The sequence below is a fragment of the Canis lupus genome, chromosome 14, assembly GCF_048164855.1.
Source record: "Canis lupus baileyi chromosome 14, mCanLup2.hap1, whole genome shotgun sequence".
NCBI lineage: Eukaryota > Metazoa > Chordata > Mammalia > Carnivora > Canidae > Canis > Canis lupus.
In genome coordinates this window covers 10,707,302-10,729,407 of record NC_132851.1, presented here as the reverse complement: position 1 = coordinate 10,729,407, position 22,106 = coordinate 10,707,302, and the positions used below count along the sequence as shown (strand labels likewise).

At 34.7% G+C, this 22,106-nt stretch overlaps 1 protein-coding gene across 1 annotated transcript in view; it reads left to right on the top strand.

Moving 5' to 3' along the window:
- Positions 1 to 22,106, top strand: part of EIF3E (eukaryotic translation initiation factor 3 subunit E) — a 53,089-nt gene that overhangs the window by 10,234 nt on the left and 20,749 nt on the right. Inside the window, exons 5-7 of the mRNA XM_072774233.1 lie at positions 111 to 215; positions 4,739 to 4,864; positions 5,578 to 5,702. Of these exons, the coding sequence (XP_072630334.1) occupies positions 111 to 215; positions 4,739 to 4,864; positions 5,578 to 5,702 (356 nt within the window). The remainder of the gene's footprint in view (positions 1 to 110; positions 216 to 4,738; positions 4,865 to 5,577; positions 5,703 to 22,106) is intronic.

Below are 22,106 nucleotides of genomic sequence, written 5' to 3'. Positions count from 1 at the left end.
TGACACCTAGGATGCACTGAGAGAATTAACTTCTGGAGACATTTAAAGAAGTAAATGGCTTGAATTTTAAAACTCAAAAATAGAACTGAATTTGTTTTTCTTTTTTTTAGTTTAGGCAGGAATATTTAGATACACTCTATAGGTATGCAAAATTCCAATATGAATGTGGGAATTATTCTGGAGCAGCTGAGTATCTTTACTTCTTTAGAGTGTTGGTAAGTAAATTTTTTTTCTTCTCAGATTTCATATGGCTGTCAGTTTCCCTTGGGTTGTCAAAATGTGTCATAGATTTGAGTCTGTATGTAAGTTTTCAAGAATCCTTGAAAGGAGAAAAAAAATTTGTTTTCCCCAACAAAGAACAAGTAAAAATAGGAAAGCTTGTATCAGACCTAAAAATTTGGAGGAAAATTTATCTTGTTCTTGAAAGCCAAAAGTAGAGGCCACTAATTTCTTATTTTATGTATAATTGTATGATGAGCATTATCAAAATTCTATCATGTAATCAATTTGTTAATATTACTATATAACACATTGAATAGCACATCGTGGATGTTTAATAAATATTCGTTGAATAAATCCGTTATTCCTAAATTTAATTCAGTATTTTATGCTGTATACATCCCTTGAGTTTCTTTTAAACAACTGTAGAACTCTAATAATATTTGAAAAAAAATTATGGCTTTTAATAGTAACTTTTTTCCATTTATTTCTATCCTTAGCTATTAGAAAATAAAACTCAATGATGTTTTTTAATAATGAGGAGGAGGGTGAGGTTAAATGGTACTATTAGAGCAAATTTCTAATAGTAGAGAACCCTCTTTGTTATTTTCATTTGCCTATTTGACAAATTGCTAGATTCAGTGCTTTTGTTTGGGAAGGAGAATTGCATGAAGCCAAAGAAAAAAGTCAGGCTTTCAAATGAAAAGATGTGTTTTTCTCATTCTGCCTTAGTTGTAGGTAATTGTATTAATGCCTTCTAGAGTTATCAAAATGCCCTTGTTTTAACTAGCTTTTCACTTGAGAAATTATAATTTGTTACTCACTTTGGGTTAGTAAGCAAGTACCTGAGTCTCTGATTTCTCTAGTTAATCCTAGATGTTGGGAAATAACTTCTTAAGACAGGGACTTACTGTTTTCTAACCTTGGAAGAGTCTATTTCTTCTGTCTCTATTTTCTGTTGCCTTTATTCTTTTAGCCCCATATGCTTGCCACAAAGAAAGACTTATAGCTGCTTTCTTTCGTTGTTTTCTAGGAAATTAAATTTTCCTTTCGGGGGAGCAGAGAAGGAGAAGAGATTGTTTTATTAAGTCAGCTAATTGCTACACTTAAAAAGTACTTCGGGAGCTTCATTTTTTAGAACTACTATCCTTGCTTCAGAAGAAAATATTTTCAGTGTATTTCAAAATTTGATTTGAAAAAAAATATTTTTCTCTTGCTCCCATTTACGAATATTCTTAATTTACAGATTAGCTATGGTTAGCTTGCAAGTGCATTGAAGGTAATCAGTGATGCTAAAATGTAGTGGCTTATCAGAAAATTCCATCAGTTTTACTTTGAATATTATGAAGGATTTAGGAGAGCAAAAGTTGATTACTTTGGAAATGTAAACAGCTTAAACCAGGATTGTAAAATCAGAAGCCTGATATGATTACAGGTACATGAAAAGAGTTGGTTATTCATATCATTTGTTAATGCTGGGAGTGAATTTTGAGAATGAAGATTTAGTGTCATGTTAGAGTTCTAGCACAGTAAATTTATTGTTGCTGGTCAGTGAGTGAATGTGCCATTTTGCTAAGACGTGGAAACTTAAGGTAACTGCTGGAAATCCAGATATTGAAACTCTTCTAGCATATCCACCCTTGAAAGCAGGTTGGTATGAAGAGCCAACTGTAATGACATGGACTTGAGCCAGAGTAGTACGCATGAACCTTTAGGGGATTAAAAACTTGCTATCCTGCTACAAAAAGCTTTTATCCTAATAAATATATTCTAGTTTTAACAGTATATTACATTTATGTAGTGTGGTTTTACAATTAGTCTGAAAATTTATACAAAGGATAGGTATATATACTTAAAGGTTTTTGAAGTTTTTATGTTTCCTTTTGTTTAAATAAGATCTTAGTTCCCTAATTTAAAAAAATTCTCGGTTTTAAAGCTTTTGTATTACCTAACAGATCTTGTGTTGGAATTCAAATGACATTTGGTTAGGTGATTGATTACCATGATTTGAGCACAAAAATCAATGTTCTACATTAAGAGCAGTCAAAATATAGTGATTGGATAGTGCTTAGAAATTATGTGAAAGTTATTTTAAATTTATGTCCTATCTGTGTGACAAAGCATTTGAGTAGGTGGAAATTGGCTTATTGATTGGAGCTAACCAAGCTAAGTTTAAAACAGTGGATAATTTTACTTTTCTTTTTCTTTTGTTAAGATAGCCACTACATAAAATCTATGTATTTGTTCAAAATCTTGTTAATAGCAAACATTAAAAATCCTGAATTGGATTTGGGATGAATAATATCAGTGTTTTACTTATACTTACTTTTATTTTTTTATAATAGCCTTTTTTCATGTCTAAATTCTTGTCTGGTGGTTGGTTATTCTCTTAAATCTATAGTTAGGGAAACATAAGCTATGAAAGAACCATTGTAACTATGATCTGTGATTAGAATTTGACTCTCCAGGTGACCTATTGTAGGTCAGTGTTGTGTAAATTAAAGCTGTGTGACCCCAGAATCTACCTTTATTTTTTAAAAATGTGATGGCTTTTAGAATACATCGAAAGAGTATTTACATGCACCCTATTTGGTTGTGGTCTAAGAAATGCATTAACTTGGAATGAAATGGTAGAGCAGAGTTGGTAGGAATTTTTTGAACATTTTTTGTTTTAAAAGTTACTAAAAAATAAATAAAAGGGATTAACACTGTATTTTAATTATATTGTTAAAAATCTGCCTTCTCTGGGCGCCTGGGTGGCTCAGTCAGTTAAGTCTGCATTTGGCTTGGGCTTGAGTCATGATCCCAGGGTCCTGGGAGCAAGTCCAGCATCCAGCTCCCTGCTCAACGGGGAGTCTGCCTCTCCCTCTGCCACTCCCCCTGCTTGTGCTTATTCTCTTTCTCTCTCCCTGTGTGTCAAATAAGTAAATAAAATCTTAAAAAAAAAATTTGCCTTCTCTGTGCCTTTAATCTGGCATGAAAATATAACCTCTCCCCTCATCCAGCAGTTATTAAAATAAAAGTGATTTTAAGATGCTAGAACTGTTGGTGATCATATTTTAGTAGCATGGGTTTTGTTATTGTTTTCATTCAGAATTTAAAATTTCTTTCTTTGGGACGCCTCAGTGGCTCAGTGGTTGAGCATCTGCCTTTGGCTCGGGACATGATCCCTGGGGTCCTGGAATCAAGTCCCACATCAGGCTCCCCACAGGGAGCCTGCTTCTCTCTCTGCGTATGTCTTTGCCTCTTTCTGTGTTTCTATCATGAATGAATGAATGAATAAATAAATAAATAAAATCTTTAAAAAGAATAAAATAAAATTTATCTCCTGTAAGTACATTCCATTTGACTTAAAGGTACTTTTCCTTGAATCAAGAAAGCTTAAGTAATGTTGGAAGCTTTGGGTCTTGGCTGAAGTTTCAGGGCTGATGTGTTCTGTTTGATAATATTGCTGTAAAAGATAGATGTCTGTTACTTACTGATTTTCAGATGCATAGCTTATCACATTTTAATATCAAACTGAGATGTATCCTGAATTGGTTGTGGTTTTAGAAAAAAAATTGAACTTCCATTTTTTTGTCTATTACGAATAATGTGTTTGCTAAATGTTATTCAGTACATTATAGTTAATTACTGCCATCAAATTCCTTAATAGGTATTTTGGGTTTGTTACCGTTTTCCATCAGTGGCAGAAAGAGTAGGTGCCCTTAGTCTTCCTCTTTTGTGGTTTAGATTGTGGTATAAAATTTGTAGCTTTGAGGGCGCCTGGGTGGCTCAGTTGTTAAGCATCAGACTCTTGGTTTCCACTCAGGTCATGATCTCATAGGTCATGGGATCAAGTGCTACCCCTACCCCCATCAGGCTCTACACTTAGCTGGTAGTCTGCTTAAAAGATTCCCTTTCCCTCTGCCTCTCCCCTACCTCTCGCTCTCTAAAAATAAATAAATCTTTAAAAAAAATCTATAGCTTTTAAAATTTAAAGAAGTGTAATTTGGGGCAAATTACACTCTCCATGCATCAGTTTCCCCTCTATAATAAAAATGGAGATTTAAAAAATTACCTTTTAGTGTTTCTATTAGGATTATGTGAAAATAAACATGTTATTGCACAGTACATATTCCTTTGATAATTATTGTTTTTTTTTTTTTAATTATTGTTATTATTAACCAGTAGACTTGCTTTTTTTCTCTAACTCCTTTCATTTGTGTTGTAATTTGGATATTTTTTTTGTTCTGAAAATAATACTTTTAACGCTGGTTCTGTACCTTACTTTTAAGTTACTCTTTCTGAGTTAGACTGAATATCAAAGAGGGGAGTATTTTTAGTAAAGTAAGTTAAATGGAAACTGTTTAAATCAGTTTAACCAATGTGATCCAATAAGAACTTAGATAATTACTGTTTGGGGTGGAAAGCTATAAGTCTTTTAGTAGGCTAGGTGGATATATGTAACATATAAAATACACAGTATATTTTTTTCCTAGAATATTCAGAATATAATTCATTATGATTGCTTAAACAGGTTCCAGCAACAGATAGAAATGCTTTGAGTTCACTCTGGGGAAAACTGGCGTCTGAAATCTTAATGCAGAATTGGGATGCAGCTATGGAAGACCTTACACGGTTAAAAGAGACCATAGATAATAATGTGAGTTACATTTTTCCAGGGTGGTTCTATGAAATTTCTGTGTATCTTTAATACTTTCTGATAAGGAGAACACTGTACATTAAAAGAAAAAAGAGTAGGGGAGGGAGGAATGGAAGGATAAGTGGGGGAAATTAAAATGGTCAGATTAGCTTTTGTTAACTTGACATAAAAGTTACAGCTGGTTAGGGGTTGACTGGTTTCACTGAATCTCCTTGAAACTGTCAAACTTTTTGGCTCTTGGAGAAATGAAGTCAAGTTTTCATTTCTCCTAAACTACTGCACCTTTTTATTTGTACAGTGAAAATGTCATGATACTATTAGTGCCACCTCAGTGATAGATCCTCAAAAAGTCCTATGCAGAAGATGACAGTTTTCACTTAAAATCTGCCTAATAAAACAACTTATGAGTAATTAGGTCAGTCCTTGCGTGTAAAATGTTTTCTGAAATGTGTAAAATGTTTTCAGAAGATGTATAGTTAGTTTACATCTTCTGTAAAAATGGCATATGGGACATTATGGAATCTATTTCTCAGAGCAGAGAGGTAATTTCTAATGTTGAGGTTCTAGGGGATAGGACTTTGATCATAATGGCCTTAGAGCATGCCTCAGAAGGTTCTCATTTTTAATAAAAATTCTCAGATCAGCAATGTTTATTCTCTTGCCTCTTTTTCATATATTAATATTTACTATGTGTGAATTTTTTAACCCCGTAGTCTGTGAGTTCTCCACTTCAGTCTCTTCAGCAGCGAACATGGCTCATCCACTGGTCTCTGTTCGTTTTCTTTAACCACCCCAAAGGGCGTGATAACATAATTGATCTCTTCCTCTACCAGCCGCAGTAAGTTATTTCACAGTATGATTCTGACTTTCGTTATGTGAAATTACATGGATTTTTTTTTTAACTTAAAAATGTACTTCTCACTAACATTTCAGTTTGTTGTCAACCTTTTTTTCCCTCTGCAAATGATAAATTTGCTTGTTAATTAAAAAAGCTTACATGTAACTCAAGTAAATTATTTGAAAAAAGTGTACTTTGAATTTGCTGAAGTGCTTCTTTAGTGTGCTGCTTATGTCAGCAGCATAGACATCATGTAGAATCTCAGGCCTTACCCGTGAGGAACTAAATCAGAATCGGAATCTTAACAAGATCCCAGATAATTAATATATTCAGAATTAGGACTCCAGGCCAAAGCATGGAATAAATATATATATCCCAGAGTCCTTTATATCATCATTGCTCAATTATATAACTTTTGGTGCTAAGAAATTCACTGCTTTATGAACTAGACCATTCTATTGTTAGCTGCAAATCAGTTTTGAAAATTTATTTTTCCAATTGAGCTAAGTGCCTTTTGAATCTCATTATTTCTTATTGGTTAGAAGAACAGAAGACAAAACCACTTTGTGGGAGCACTTCAGATGTTTGAAGATAATTTTTCCTGATCTCTTCCTTCAGGCTAAATATCTATGGTTTTATCAAGTGTGTAATTTTTCAGACTCTTTAGTGTTTTGGTTGTCCTCCGTAGGTAGCTGCCAGTTTATCCACAGTCCTCTTAAAATACAGATCTTCAGAATTCTAGGGTTGTTTTATAGATTACAGGGGCAATATTAACTTCTTGACCTGTATATGTGCTTATATAGACATAGTTCAAGATTGCAATAATGGATTGGCATTTGCTTCATGGTATGGCTTATATTGACTATATTGTTGGCTAAACTCCATAACTTTTGAGCCATCTCTTTGTTATATGTTACCAAAATGAAGATATAGTTGTTATATTTCACTTGTTTTCATGTCTGTCAAATTATTACTTTAATGTTTTTCTCTAAAATGCATATTTAATTTATAAAGGTATAGCTTGGAAATAGATGGTATAATACCCTTCTGAATTAAAACATCAGTGAAGATTGAGTTACCTGTTTTTAAGATGTTTTGTAATTTTCAAAGTCTTGAAAATAATATCTATAGCAATATTTTTGGATAAGTTGATGAGATTCTAAACTGAGTCACATTAAGAAATGTGACTTTTAATTAGTAAATGTACTTTAAATGTTTTAGTAAGATTTTTAAGACTAAAATGTTTGACCTCTTCAGTGAAGTTAACATAATAGCACTTTGAATGTAAGAGAAATTAAGTTATTAGTGGTAATACAGATGAAAAGTATCCAGCCAACCTAGAAATGTCAGTAATTTTTTTTTATGGAGAATCAAGGGAACCATTTTTAAATGGTGTATATTCTGTTCTCTGCATTAAATGCTAACTGTTCCCCTGAATCTGGTAAAAAGAAGCAGTCTTAACAGAAATAGGCCTGTTTTATTTTTCATATTAACATTGTAATGTAAGCTCAGTATTAGTATATTTAGTCAGTATTTTAATGACCTGGTGACCCAGTATGTTAAAACCAAACATGGGCAGAGGAGTTTTTGTAACAAGAAATTGTGTTTTTCTTTCCTTGAAAAAAAGATAAAAAGAAGAACTACATGGCATTAGTTAAGATAAAAGACAGTGTATGATTTTGCACCCCATTTTATTTTATTTTTTTTTTTAATTTTTTGTTTATTAGAGACACACAGAGAGAGAGACAGAGAGAGATAGATGGGCAGAGGGAGAGAGAGAGAGAGAGACAGATGGGCAGAGGGAGAAGCAGGCTCCATGCATGGAGCCCGATGTGGGACTCAACCCCCGTCTCTAGGATCACACCCTGGGCTGAAGGCGGCACTAAACTGCTAAGCCACTGCGGCTGCCCTGCACCCCACTTTAAATATAAATGGCAAGAGGTGAAATTTTACAATTTACATAGCATTGTATTTATTCCTTTATTAGAGATATATTTAAGTATGCCCTCGAGATTCATATTATTCACTGTGTACATACTAGCTAATTCTGAGTTATTATTCCTTAAATCCTGTTTGTGGGAAATTCACTATTAAAATTACATATATGCAGTTTTTAAATTTTATTTATTATATATTTTGCTGTTTGCTGAATGCCATAATAAATTGTTTATAATCTAAAAGATATATAAATCATAGTCTGTTGAATTAAGAAAAAGGCTAGTGGGAAAAATTTAAAAAAACAAAAACAACTGTATATTAAGATCCTACAAGGGTGTAATTCTTGGTTGTGGGCTTTACCATAGTAAGCTCAGCAATATTAGCAGTATCTTGAAGATTTATGAAGGACAAAGCTGAACCAACTTCAGAAAGACTGATGTATAAAATCAGAATGCCATCAGTAATTCATAATGAGAAGGATAAGTGGTAAGAGTTCTGACCCTGTAAGTTTAACACCTAGGAAGCCATATAATAAAGAGAAGGTTGCTTTAAGAGTACTTGGAATCAGAATGGAAAGTTAATTTGTGACTGGACTGTTAATGGACCATCAGATTAAGCTGGCCTAATGGATCTATCTTCACAGTAGGACTGTTCTTGCCGTAGTACCAGATAATGAACATTTTTGATATGTATGTCACCCAAAACGTTTAGATGGGCATTTCTAAGATTTGCTTTTTTACTTTTTTCATGATTTCATTTCAGATCAATATTTCTCACTGTGTTCTTACCTCCGTCCCCCATTCTGATTTAAATATATTAATGTCTTTTATCAGGTTCTTCTCAAGTCTTCCTGATCTGGTAGCTTTCTCTATGAGAGATTAAATTGATTAATCTCTTTTGGCTGTGGTACATTGCTTATTTAATCCTTTCAGAGCAGTGATTCTTGAGAGGTACCCTTTTGAGAAGTACTTTTATGCAACCATTACATTTTAGAAAAGGCTTTTTTATTTGTGATAACTGACAATTGAAGTTAATCTCATGCAGTAGTTGAGACACATCAATATGGGATGAAGCTGGAGTATCCAGAAAAATGACTGATTACTGCAGGAAATTTGGGAATGTTGGTTAGTAAAATAGCTACCTACCTGTCTTTAATGTTAAATTATGCATTTTTAAAAGATTTTATTTATTTATTCATGAGATACACAGAGAGAGAGAGGCAGAGACACAGGCAGAGGGAGAAGCAGGCTCCATGTGGGGAGCCCGACATGGGACTCCATCCTGGGTCTCCAGGATCATGTTCTGGGCTGAAGGCAGCGCTAAACCGCTGAGCCACCCAGGCTCCCCAATTATCTATGCATCTTATAAAGGATATGTTTTCTGAGAATTTTAAATAAGAATTAAGGATATATTTCTCAGTATTTTAAATAAGAATTAAGGATATATTTCTCAATATTTATGGAAATTAGCCAAATATGCATTCAAATGAAAAGAGATTAAAAATAACACTTAGTATTTTGTCTCTGTCCTGTTTAATAAAACCTGTAAGGTTATCTTAAGAGTTGATTGATATTCCTAAAATCAGTGTGGGAAGATGATCTTATACTCTGTTTTAGCAGATTTGACCCAGTCATTGGCCTGTAACCTGACACGTAGGGGATGGGTTAAGGATAAGGACAGCTCTTCCTGAATGAAATAAGCCGTAGGAATCATTAGGAATTGGCTTTCCATAGTACTACTTACTAGTAGAGCTACTCTTCTGTGTTTTTTGCAGTTACATATATATTTAGGAAGGAACATTAAATTTAACAGTCTCTTTGATTATTTTCAAGTAATAAAAAGAAGCATGCAAACAACAAAAATAAAAGTATTCAAACTCACTTTGAAATTTCTGTAATACAAGTAGGGGAAGCAATATGGATCAATTCCTGACAACCTTATGACTTATGAGAATTTTAAAAGGTATATAGAATATGTTTAATTAATTAGTAGAACCATTTGTTATGGATACTAGAAATACAAAGGTAGTTCAGTTGAGATTGCAGAAAGTGTCAAGATAAAAATCATACTGGGGCAACTGGGTGGCTCAGTGGGTTAAGTGGCTGCCTTCTGCTCAGGTCATGATCCCAGGGCCTTGGGATTCAGTCCTGTGTCTGACTTTTTGCTCAGTGGGGAGTCTGCTTCTCCCTCTTCCTCTGCCTCTCCCCCCACTCATGTTCTTGCTCTTTCTCTTTGATATACAATCTTTTTAAAAAAATACAAATCAAAATTTTGCAAAAGGTAAATAATGCAAAAAAAAATAGATCATTTTAAAAATTCAATTCCAGTATAATTAACACACAGGTTTATGTTAGTTTCAGGCGTACAATATATTTATTCAGCAATTCTGTGCATTTTTCAGTGCCCATCACAATAAGTACTCTTAATCCCATTCACCTATTTCACCCATTTCCCCACTCCTCTCTCCTCTGGTAACCCATCAGTTTGTTTTCTGTAGTTAAGACTGTTTTTGGTTTATCTCTTTTTTCCTTGTTTTCTTTCTTAAATTCCACATGTGAGTGAAATTGTATGGAGTTTGTCTTTCTCTGAATGACTTCACTTAGCATTGTACTCTCTAGATCCTTCTATGTTATTGCAAATGGTAAGATGTCATTCTTTATGGCTGAGTAACATTCCATTATGTATGAATATATTAAATATATATCATATTTTCTTTATTCATTAATCTATCAATGGACAGTTGGACTCCTTCCATCATTTGGGTATTGTTAATAATACTGTTATAAACAAGGAGTATGTATCTTTTCAAATTAGGTTTTTCATATTCTTTGGATAAATAGTAGTGGAATTACTGGATCATATGATAATTCTATTTCTAATTTTTTGAGGAACCATTAAACTGTTTTTCAGAGTGGCTACACCAGTTTGTATATTCCTACCCACAGCGCACGAGGGCTCTTTTTTCAACCACATCTTTGCCAACAGTTTTTTTCTTGTGTTTTAGCCATTCTGATAGGTATGAGGTGATATCTCATGTTGATTGTGACTTGCATTTCTCTGATGTGTGATGTTGAGCATTTCATGTTCTGTTGGCCATCTGTATGTCTTTGGAGTAATGTCTATTCATGTCTTTTGCCCATTTTATATTATTTGTTTTATTTTATTTTATTTTGGTGTTGAGTTGTATAAATTTTTATATATTTTGGATACTAACGCTTTATCAGATACATCGTTTGCAAATATCTTCTCCCATTCAGTAGGTTATCTTCTAGTTTTGCTGATTGCTTTTTTTTGCTGTGCAGAAGCTTTTTATTTTTATATAGTACTGGTAGCTTACTTTCACTTTTGTTTCCTTGCTTCAGGAGACATAGCTAGAATTTTGCTATGGATGATATTAGAGAAATTACTGCCTGTGTTCTCTTGTAGGATTTTTATGGTTTCAGGTCTCATATTTAGGTCTTTAATCCATTTTGAGTTTGTATGGATGTAGAGTATAAGAAAGTGATTCAGTTTTTCTTCTGCATGTGGCTGTCCAGCTTTCCTAATACCATTTGTTGAAGAAACTATCTTTTTCCCATTGCATGTCCTTGCCTCCTTAGTCAAAGATTCATTGACCATATAATTGTGGGTTTATTTCTGGGCTCTCTGTTCTGTTCCATTGATCTCTGTGTCTCTTTTTGTGCCAGTACCATACTGTTTTGATTATTACAGCTTTGTAATGTATCTTGATACCTGGTGTTGTGATACTCCAGTTACGTCTTCTTTTTCAAAATTGCCTTGGCTGTTTGGGGCTTTTGTAGTTCTACACAAATTTTAGGATTATTTGTTCAGTTCTGTGAAAAGGCTCTTGGTATTTTGATAGGGATTGTGTTAAATCTGAAGATTGCTTTGGATAGTAAGCACATTTTAACAGTATTTGTTCTTCCAATCCATGAGCATGGAATAGCTTTCATTTGTGTTGTCTTCACTTTCTTTCATTAGTGTTTTGTAGTTTACAAAGTACAAATCTTTTGCTTCTTTGGTTAGTTTAATCCTAGGTATTTTGCTATTTTTGGTGTAGTCATGCCTGGTATTTTCTTAATTTCTATTTCTACTAGTTTATTAATGGTGTATAGAAATGCAGTGAATTTCTGTAAATTGCTTTTGTGTCCTGAGACCTTACTGAATTCATTTATCACTTCTAGTAGTTTTTAGGTGGAATCTTTCGGGCTTTCTATATATAGTGTCATGTCATTTGCAAATAGTCAAAGTTTTACCTCTTCCTTACTGGTTTGGATGCCTTTTATTTCTCTTTCTTGTCTGATTGCTCTGACTAGGACTTCAGGACAATGTTGAATAAAAGTGTTAAGAGTCAACATCTTTGTCTTGTTCCTGACCTTAGCAGGAAAGCTCGAAGTTTTTCACAACTGAGTGTGAGGTTTTCCATATATGGTCTTTATTAGGTTGAAGTATGTTTCCTCTAGACCTATTTTGTTGAGGGTTTTTAACATGAATGGATGTTGTACTTTTTTTTTTTTTTAATTTTTATTTATTTATGATAGTCACACAGAGAGAGAGAGGCAGAGACACAGGCAGAGGGAGGAGCAGGCTCCATGCACCGGGAGCCCGATGTGGGATTCGATCCCGGGTCTCCAGGATTGTGCCCTGGGCCAAAGACAGGTGCTAAACCGCTGCGCCACCCAGGGATCCCTGGATGTTGTACTTTGTAAAATGCTTTTCTGGCTTCTATTTAAGTGATCATATGGTTTTTATCCTTTCTCATATTGATGTGATATATCATGTTGATTGATTTGTAAATGTTGAACCCTTGCATCCCAGGAATCAATCCCTCTTGATTGTGGTGAATGATTTTTTTGTATTGTTGGCTTTTGTTTTTTAATACTTTGTTGAGGATTTTTATATCTATGTTCATCAGAGAGGTTGGCCTGTAGTTCGTTCTCTTTTTTAGTAGTGCCTTTATCTTTTTTTTTTTTTTTTTTAATAGTGCCTTTATCTGATTTTGGTATCAGAGGATATATTTGGATGCTTTCCTTCCTTTTGTGTTTTTTATGAAAAGCTTGAGAAAAATAGTAAACGTTGGTAGAATTCACCTGTGCAGCTGTCTACTCCTGGACTTTTATTTGCTGGGAGTCTTTTGATTACTGATTCAGTTTCAGTGTTGATAGTTGGTAAGGTTTGTGTGGGTCTCTTGTTATGGAGCCTTGCTCCACTTTAGAAAATTCCTGCTGCAGGGGTTAGAGGGGTTGGGTGTATCATGCCAGCTAGGTCCTAGCTGGTCTGCTGTAGGAAATCTGTAGCCTCTTGGGAGGGAAGTTGGTAGGGTTATCAGAAGAGCAGGGGTAGCCAGTGAGGATGGGTAGTGTTAGGAAGGTTTGTGCATTGGGAGGAGATGTGGAACCAACTCCTGGCTGGAGAGGGTGTGTCCACTGGAGAATGTGGGGGTGTGGTGCTTTGTTAGGAAGCTAGGTGGAGAGTGTTGTCCGCACTGATTCCTTGCAGGGACCCAGGTATCTGAGAGGCAAAGGGGGGAAATGGCACCTGCTACCTCTTTTGTTCTTGGAGAAGTCTTCCAACAATCCCTACCTGTCCAGCATAGGCTCTGAGATTAGTAAACAGATCTCCCTCCTGCATACCCCAGATATTTTTTCAAACTGCTGCGTTTATGCTGTGTCTATTAGAGGCTATTTGTTGTGCTCTTTAAGGGTGAGGACTCAGTGTCCCCTCCCTGCTGGCTCCCAGAGTCACACCTACTGATTTTAAAGTTCCAGGTATTAAGCACTGATGTAACAACTTGTGAAATTACATGCTTCTGGTTTTCAAAGTCAGATGTTAAGGGGATTTGTTTTCCCTGTGTGCTATTCTTGTGCCTGGAGTGTTTGGCATGAGGTTTCCTTTCTCTCCCCACTTCAAGCCCAAGGCATCCCTCTGTTTTCTGAACAATCCCTTAGGTCTCCTTAGGAAAGTCTCCACCCGTATCTCTGCTCTTTCTACCCACTTTGATGCAGCCTCTTTTTTTTTTGCACGGAGCTGTAGAGAGTCTGTTTTGCCAGTCCTCAGGCTGTTTTGTGGATTATTTACACTGTTACAGGGTTACTAGTTGTATCCATAGGATGAGGTTGAGTTTGGGATCTTTCTACTCTGCTGTCTCCCAGAACTCCTCCTAAAAAGTAGATTTTTAAAAAAATTTTAAGGTAAGATAGAGACTCATAGCCATAGAAATAACATTAAAATGACACTCAGAATTAAGATAATTATGAAGCTATTTTAGATTAATAGGTTTAATTCTTCTCTTCATTTGTACTTCCATGGTTCATATACAAAAAGACAGTACCTTTTGCCATTTAAAATCTAATAAGTTAAAAAATATATAAATTTTATAGGTTGTAGTTTCTGAACAGAGTACATTAAACCTAGAAATTATTTAGAGTCTTATAAAGAACAGAATCAAAGAAGAGAGTAAATGTTCATAAAACACAAAATTTTGTCAAAGCAACACTCAGATTAATTCATATTTTTGAGTGCTTATTCAGCTTTTAAAACCTTGATTGAAAGTACAGAAAAACACAACAAAGGCAATGAAAATTATCAATGTTGAAATTACTAATATTAAACCTGATAATTTCATTTCAAGAATGAAAAAAGAATTAGAAATGAAATGGCTTTTTATGGGAAGTGATATAATAATAAAAATGACAAGGAATACTGTTATACACTTGTACGATTTTCTCCAAAACCTGAAATGTCCTAAGTGACACAAGTGTTACTTTATCAGATCAGTTAATGAGGAAAGAAATTTGAGATGGTTTTGTTTTGTTTCTCAGTGATTCCACTAAAAGGATGTGATGGATTTATTGGTCATTTTGGTGCATTAGAAAAAAAAGTATGTTTTATATAGAGAGATAGCCTTCATTTATCTTTATAAGGCAAATAGAACTCTATTGGAATATCCAATGGGAGCTTTGCACTCCCTGCAGGACCTAAATTAACATAGATACAGGGGAGCTATTGGATATTTATTAAAAAAGAAAGTTGACATATTTGGTAATTGACAAGTAGTAAATTGATTATAGTTGACTCATTTTTTAAAAATTACTTAAGAATTTAGTGAGAGTGTTGACATTTACATTTTTGCAGACTTTTCCATTTCTGGCATAAACTAGATTTTTTATACCTACTTTCATACCTGATGTTATTTTTTTCTGAAGGATATGAAGAAAACTTAGTCTCACACATACTTATAGTTAGAAAAGAGCTGTTTTGGGTATCCCTGGGTGGCTCAGTGGTTTAGCCCCTGCCTTTGACCCAGGGTGTGATCTTGGAGTCCTGGGATCGAGTCCCACATTGGGCTCCCTGCATGGAGCCTGCTTCTCCCTCTGCCTGTGTCTCTGCCTCTTTCTCTTTCTCATAAATAAATAAGATCTTAAAAAAAAAAGAAAAAGAAAAGCTGTTTTAATAAAGCCTTTTCAGATGTGAATATTCTTTTTTGGTAATCCAAAAAAACTCAAGTAGTGGTACTTTAAAGGTTATTATAAGTGGAATCTGAAACCTTACTTGGTTTTTTGAATCCTAAACTATAGTGGTCAGTCTTGCACTTGATGGATTTTGTACTTCTCTATATAACATCATACATTGGTTGGGAAATCTTGGATCCATGAGTTAGGCAGATATTCCAAATTATGTTCACATGCAATACCAAAAAAAAAATCACGGGATCCCTGGGTGGCTCAGCGGTTTAGCGCCTGCCTTTGGCCCAGGGCGCGATCCTGGAGCCCCAGGATCGAGTCCTGCGTCGGGCTCCCGGCATGGAGCCTGCTTCTCCCTCCTCCTGTCTCTGCCTCTCTCTCTCTCTATGTCTATCATAAATAAATAAATCTTTAAAAAAAAAAAAAAAAGATCACTCATTACTATCACCACTAAACCTATTAGAAAAGGCTTAAAGTACTGGAAAGTAGTCAAGCTCTTGGTTGACAGATATTTTCAAAAATTCTGCTTTTTCTGGGAAAATTCTAATTTTATCATTTGTTTTTCTTAAAGTTTAGGCTCACTTTTAATTTTCTAGAAAATATCTGCCAAATACCCAATTCTGAATAGCTTTGGTTTATCTGTCATCCATTGTTTTAAGTAAAAGTAGTGTTCTGTGAGAGAAACAAGTAAGCTTACAAAACTCAATCTTACAAGTGCTTTTCCCTAAAATAACTGAGACACTGAAGTATATTGCAGAAGAGCATTATACATACTTCCCACTAAGTCATACAGAATATTAAAAAGATTAGTATAGAGGGGTTGAATTTTATTTTTAATCAATAATTTGTACTGCCTAATCAAGGACGTAGTTTAAACAGGCTTTTTTTTTTTTTTTTTTTTAAGATTTTACTTATTTATTCATGAGACACTGAGAGAGAGGCAGAGATAGAGACTGAGTGAGAAGTAGGCTCCCTGTGGGGAGCCTGATGCAGGATTTGATCTCAGGAACACAACCTGAGTGAAAGGCAGATGCTCAGCCACTGAGCTACCCAGGTGCACCGGCTTGCTATTTTTTTTTTTTTTTTTTTTTTGACTGCAAGTATGGTAGTGGGAAAAAAACAGTGCTAGCATAGAATGATGCCACTATCCCAATTTGTGCTAAGATACTCAAATTTTCATTTATTTGTTTGTTTACAATTCATTGAATTTTAGTAACTTTACCAGATACTGCAACCATCACCATAAATCAATTTTTGGATATTTTCAACTGCTCAATAAGGAAACTTCATGGCTGTGGAATTGTGTTTTTGTGTGTATGTGTTTTTTTTGTTTTGTTTTGTTTTTTGTTTTTGTTTTTTTTAAACAGTGTGTTAGCACAAGTGGAAAATAACTACTCCTGCAGGATTATAGCTTTCACTTTTCACTAAAATACTGTGCTTATTCTTCACTTACCATAAGGTCAGGTTACCATTGTTTTTTCTTCCACATTAGTAATGTCTTCATGGCTCTTTTTGAGTTTTGCTTGATTCTAATCTTTTTCATACAAAAATATAACTAGTTGGCTTGGCATATCATTGTGTTAGCCATTTTTCTAGATTGTGGAGTACCTACCAGTAAGTAGTGTCATTTGCATTTGTAGGTCTGCAATCAGTATGTGCTTTCAGTTGTCTTTGATTAATACTAGAAATTTGTGGAGAAGTTACTCTTCCTGTTTTCAGGTTTTTTTTTTTTTTTTTTTTTTTTTAAGATTTTATTTATTTATGTGACAGGGAGCACAAGCAGGGTGAGTTGCAGGCAGAGGGAGAGGGAGAAGCAGGCTCTGGCCAAGCCGGGAGTCAGATGCAGGGATCATCCCAGGACTGCTGTGGGATCATGACCTGAGCCAAAGGCAGATGCTTAACCAACTGAGCCACTCAGGCACCCCTGTTTTCAATTTCTAATAGCACAATAATACAATTAAATGTGGTTCATTGAGTATATTAATCGATAAAACTACATCAAATTGATAGTTAATATAGATTTTGGACATAATTTTTTTTTGTAGAACAGAAAAGTTCTTAGTTGATAATTTATACTTTTGTCCTTGAAGTGAAAGTTTAGGTACCAGTGCAGGTTAAATAATGTTTTACATCATATATATTACCATTTCTGACATAATTTATTCTGAATCTAAAATGGAAATGATTTGCACATTTGAAAAATGTTGAACTTTTAAATGTAACATCTATAAGATAAGGTATCAAATATAAGACAAAGAAATGTTCATAGGCTATTAGAGAAAAGAATGCATTTGTGATACAATGCCCTAGTTACTTACTCTCCAATTGTAAAAAGATTTAAAGTTCAGTTGGAGTCAAACACTGCCTTGAGTGTTTTCTAACTAAAAACATAAACACCCTAAGAAATTTCTTTTTTTTTTTTTTAATTTTTATTTAATTATGATAGTCACACACAGAGAGAGAGAGAGGCAGAGACATAGGCAGAGGGAGAAGCAGGCTCCATGCACTGGGAGCCCGACGTGGGATTCGATCCCTGGTCTCCAGGATCGCACCCTGGGCCAAAGGCAGGCGCTAAGCCGCTGCGCCACCCGGGGTTCCCGCCTAAGAAATTTCAAGTTTTACTGTTAATAGTCAACTGGGTGGTATTCAGAAATTGTCCTGACTGACCTTTCCGTCTCTATTTTTCCTGTTTTTGGACTGTTCCTGATAAAACTCTTTCTCATGCAGATATTTTAGCTAATCTAGCACAAGATGATGACATTTAAGGTTTCCATCTAAAAAAAATTTTTTTTAAAATTAAAGTTTATCCTTTGAAGTTCTCCTAAGTTACTTGCCTTGTTTTTTGTTTTTGTTTTTTCAGACTGTCTTTCCAGAAATGCCCTTCTCTTCTTTTTTTATACCTATCTCAGCCTGCCTGTTTTTGAAGATCCAGCTCAGGCTTATTTCAACTTTCATGAAGTCCTGTCTATGTATTGTGTCTACTTTATATTTGATATTTAATTACTTAATGCCTTTAAAATAAATAACTTATACTTGCTTTATTTTTCCTTCTAGAGTATAAGATGTATGAGGACAGAATTTTTATTCTCTGTGTTATGATAGCATCTGGCACATTAGCTACTTATATATTTTTTTATTTTGGGATGTTTTGTCTTGATTACTAAATGATCTGACTTGCAATTAGAAAACACTGCAAAAAACTTCCATAAAACTGTATAATTGGAGCAGGGTTTACTAGAGAAAAAATATACTAAAACATTTTTAATTACCTATCATGAAATTATACTTAAATACAATAAATATTGATGTTTCTATTTAAAAGAAAAAAATAATAGGGGTACTTGGGTGGCTCACTTGTTAAGGTCTAACTCTTGATCTCAGCTCAGGTCTTGATCTCAGGGTGGCTCACTTGTTAAGGTCTGACTCTTGATCTCAGCTCAGGTCTTGATCTCAGGGTTGTGAGTTCAAGCCACAAGTTGGGCTCCACATTGGGTGTGGAGCCTACTTTAAAAAAAGAAAGGAAAAATAATAAAATTAGATTTCAAAAATAGAGGAGTTACACCCTCTATCCCTAAATAGTTTATAATCCAAACAAATAATACAAGAAGTAGCTTAAAAACATATTTAACTAAGTACTGATGTATTGTGCATTATAAATACAATAGGTTTAACAGTTTCCTTCCAGATCAGTAAGATCTGGAAAAGTTAGAAGAGTCCAGTAAAGATGAACATTGATCCTGATTTCAGTTGACAGAAAAAGAGACAACAAGAAAGAAATAGAATAAAATAGTACAGCAGACATGTGTAGACTGTTAAACCACATCTGTGATTTTGCTTGTATTTTAATTAAAATAAAACATATCATCACTGATCCTACAAGATTGTGAACTAAGATAACTTAAGAGTCACTTTATCCCTCACTCCCCTTCTTTATGTATTGATTTATGTAGATATACATACATAGGAAGGATCACTTCTGTTCTAGAAGGTAGGGAGTTCCTGTTTGGAAGTCTAGAGCCATGGTAATACTGTATACTAAGGGTCTGGACTGTGGGCCACTGCCTCTTTTTTTGTTTTTTTTTTTCTTATGGCCTATGATTGAAGAATGGCTTTTGCATTTTAAATGGTTAAAAAATTTTTGAAAGAAAAATATTTTGTGACATGTAAAAATTACATTGAGACTATAGTTTTCATGTCCATAAATTTATTGGAACACAGCCATGTTCATTGATCTGTATAGTGTCTTTGGCTGCTTTTGAACTATAAGGACAGAGTTGTTGTGACAGGGATCATATACTGTTGTACTCTTGTTGCCTCACACTGCTACTCAGTGCATTATGAAACCAACAATGCTGCACATACACCTGGCCAATGTTTCTGGGGCCCTGTTTATATTGCCATACTGCAATACTTCACCACTTTTATTACCAGTGCATACTCATCATGTCAAAACAAGAAAAGTGGACTTCAAATGTGCTTTTAAGGCACAATGGAGTGGGGATTATTTTGTTCTGAATTAGAAAGCAAAGCATTGAACTGACACTATAGGTATGCTGAAAGAGTACAATTTAATTTATATTGCAAGACTGTAAGCACTCATTATAATATTGCAACTGACAGCAAAGCATCAGAAGAATTAGGAAATTTAAAATGTCATTATAGCTGAATTTCCTCACAAAAATTAGTGAAAATAAGACTTCAAGCAGATAAATTTCTGAGTGGCTCTTGTTTCACCAAGTAGGGAACGCCATTTTACCAATGATGATTCTAAATCATGTTCAGTTGAAGTAGCTGAAGAAATAATGTTCAGAAAAAATAAACTTGCTTAAAAATATTAACTTTTTGGTTGAGAACAGTTACTGAGAGTTGAAGTTATCTGGAACAATGTCAATAATCAATTAAAAAACAAGGCACGTGATTTTTAGTGATTTTCCTTGGGTCTTGAGGAGTCAACAGATGTTACCAAATGGCTTAGTTGTTGATTTGAGGAATCAGTGTTGGATTTGAAATGACTAAAGAATATACCTTTATGAATAGTCTATGTGGAACAGGTGTAGGTGAAAATACTTTCAAGGTGGACAAAACACTAATTTAATAAAACCTGAAGTGGAATCTGCTAAGATATAAAACTTTGTGGCAAATACATGTGGAAGAAAAAAAAGTTCAAAACCTATTGAGACCAGATACTTTGTGGCAAATACTTGAATCTGTGTGTTCTCTGCCTACCTGCCTGCTAGCTGTCCTTCCTTCAAAGAGAGAGAATGAACAAGGGTTAGGGGCAGAGGGAGAGGAAGAGAGAGAAACTTAAGCAGGCCCCATGCCCAGCATGGAGCCCAATGCATGTTTTGATCTCACCACTCTGAGGTCTTGACCTGAGCGGAAATCAAGAGTTGGATGCTTAACTGACTGAACTACCCAGGCACCTCATGTGGTATAGTTTTGAACCATTTTTGTCAACAGTGAACTTCATTTGCTCCTGTGGACTTAACCGTTGTCCATGAATTTTTGTCAGAAATAGAATATCCTGATTTTCCCTACTTAACAACAGTTGGATGGCTTAGCAAGGGCAAAGTTTTAGTGTGACTTTTTTGAGCTCAGGGCAAGATTGAATTTTTTCTGAGAAAAATTGCCCTCAAAAATAATTATCAAGCCTTGGATGGCTCTGGAAATTAACTTTGCTATAATGTGTTACTGTGTCTTAATTCACCCTAAAATGTCAAAGTAAAATAGTATTTATATGGAAAACTATATTTTAGGGAACCCTGGGTGGCACAGCGGTTTAGCGCCTGCCTTTGGCCCAGGGCGCGATCCTGGAGACCCGGGATCGAATCCCACGTCGGGCTCCCGGTGCATGGAGCCTGCTTCTCTCTCTGCCTGTGTCTCTGCCTCTCTCTCTCTCTGTGACAATCATTCATAAATAAATAAATAAGAAAACTATATTTTAGCAGTCACTCTGATGACAACTAACATAGAATGAATAAGAAGTAATGTCCAGCTGCTTTGTTTTCCATTCTTTCACATGATAAAACAAAAAAGGAGACCTTCATTCCCACACAGATTTATAGTAGATCCATTTTTCAAATTCAAATTACAGTTCCAGAATGTTTTAGGCCTCATTGTTAGGTACAAAGGAAATTTCCATATTTCAAATTCACTTAACTGTGCTATTGAATTGGAAGTGATTTATCTATAATGTAGTATCATAAGGGACAATATCAAAATAATTTAACAGAGTTCTATAATGCCTCCCAGCTGATAAATATGCTAAATTAAGATCACATTTCTGTCAATTGAGAAGTTTTTGAGCTAGGTTCATGAAACACATTTACAAAGAACGGAGTATGTAAATTAAGAACAGCATTAACAGATAAACATTTGCAGTAAGTTTTAATGTTAGGATCTTTAACTTTGAATGCAATTAAGCAAAATTATCCCCAATAGATAAATGCTGTTCTTCTCATTAGTAAATAAGTTATTTAAAAGATCATACTCCGCTATTAATACTTTGAGTTTTATCAATAAAATATTTTGGAAAGTTTTCTCTTTCTTAAAGTTTGTTCGCTTATTTATTTATTTATTGATTGATTGATTGATTGATTGTGAAATACACAGCAGAGACATAGGCCAAGGGAGAAGCAGGCCCCCTGCAGGGAACCCAGTGGTGGGGCGGGGGGAGGGGTCATCCCAGGACTCTGGGATCATGACCTGAGCCAGAGGCAGTTCCTCAACCACTGAGCCACCCAGGTTCCCCCAGGAAATTTGTTTTCTTTTTGGTTTCTTACATATAAGTACCTATACAATATTCTCAGTTGTGCCTCCTGGCTTGCAAAACCTAAAATATTTATTATCTGCCTTTTAGAAAAGTTTTTTCTAACCCCTGCCATATACTCTCCAAGAGTGGGATTTGATTTCCCAAGAAGTTCTCCTATATTAAAAACAATGAGGATATATGTGGTGCAGTAATAGAAAGCTAGGATAAGTAAATACGTTTAACATTTCATAC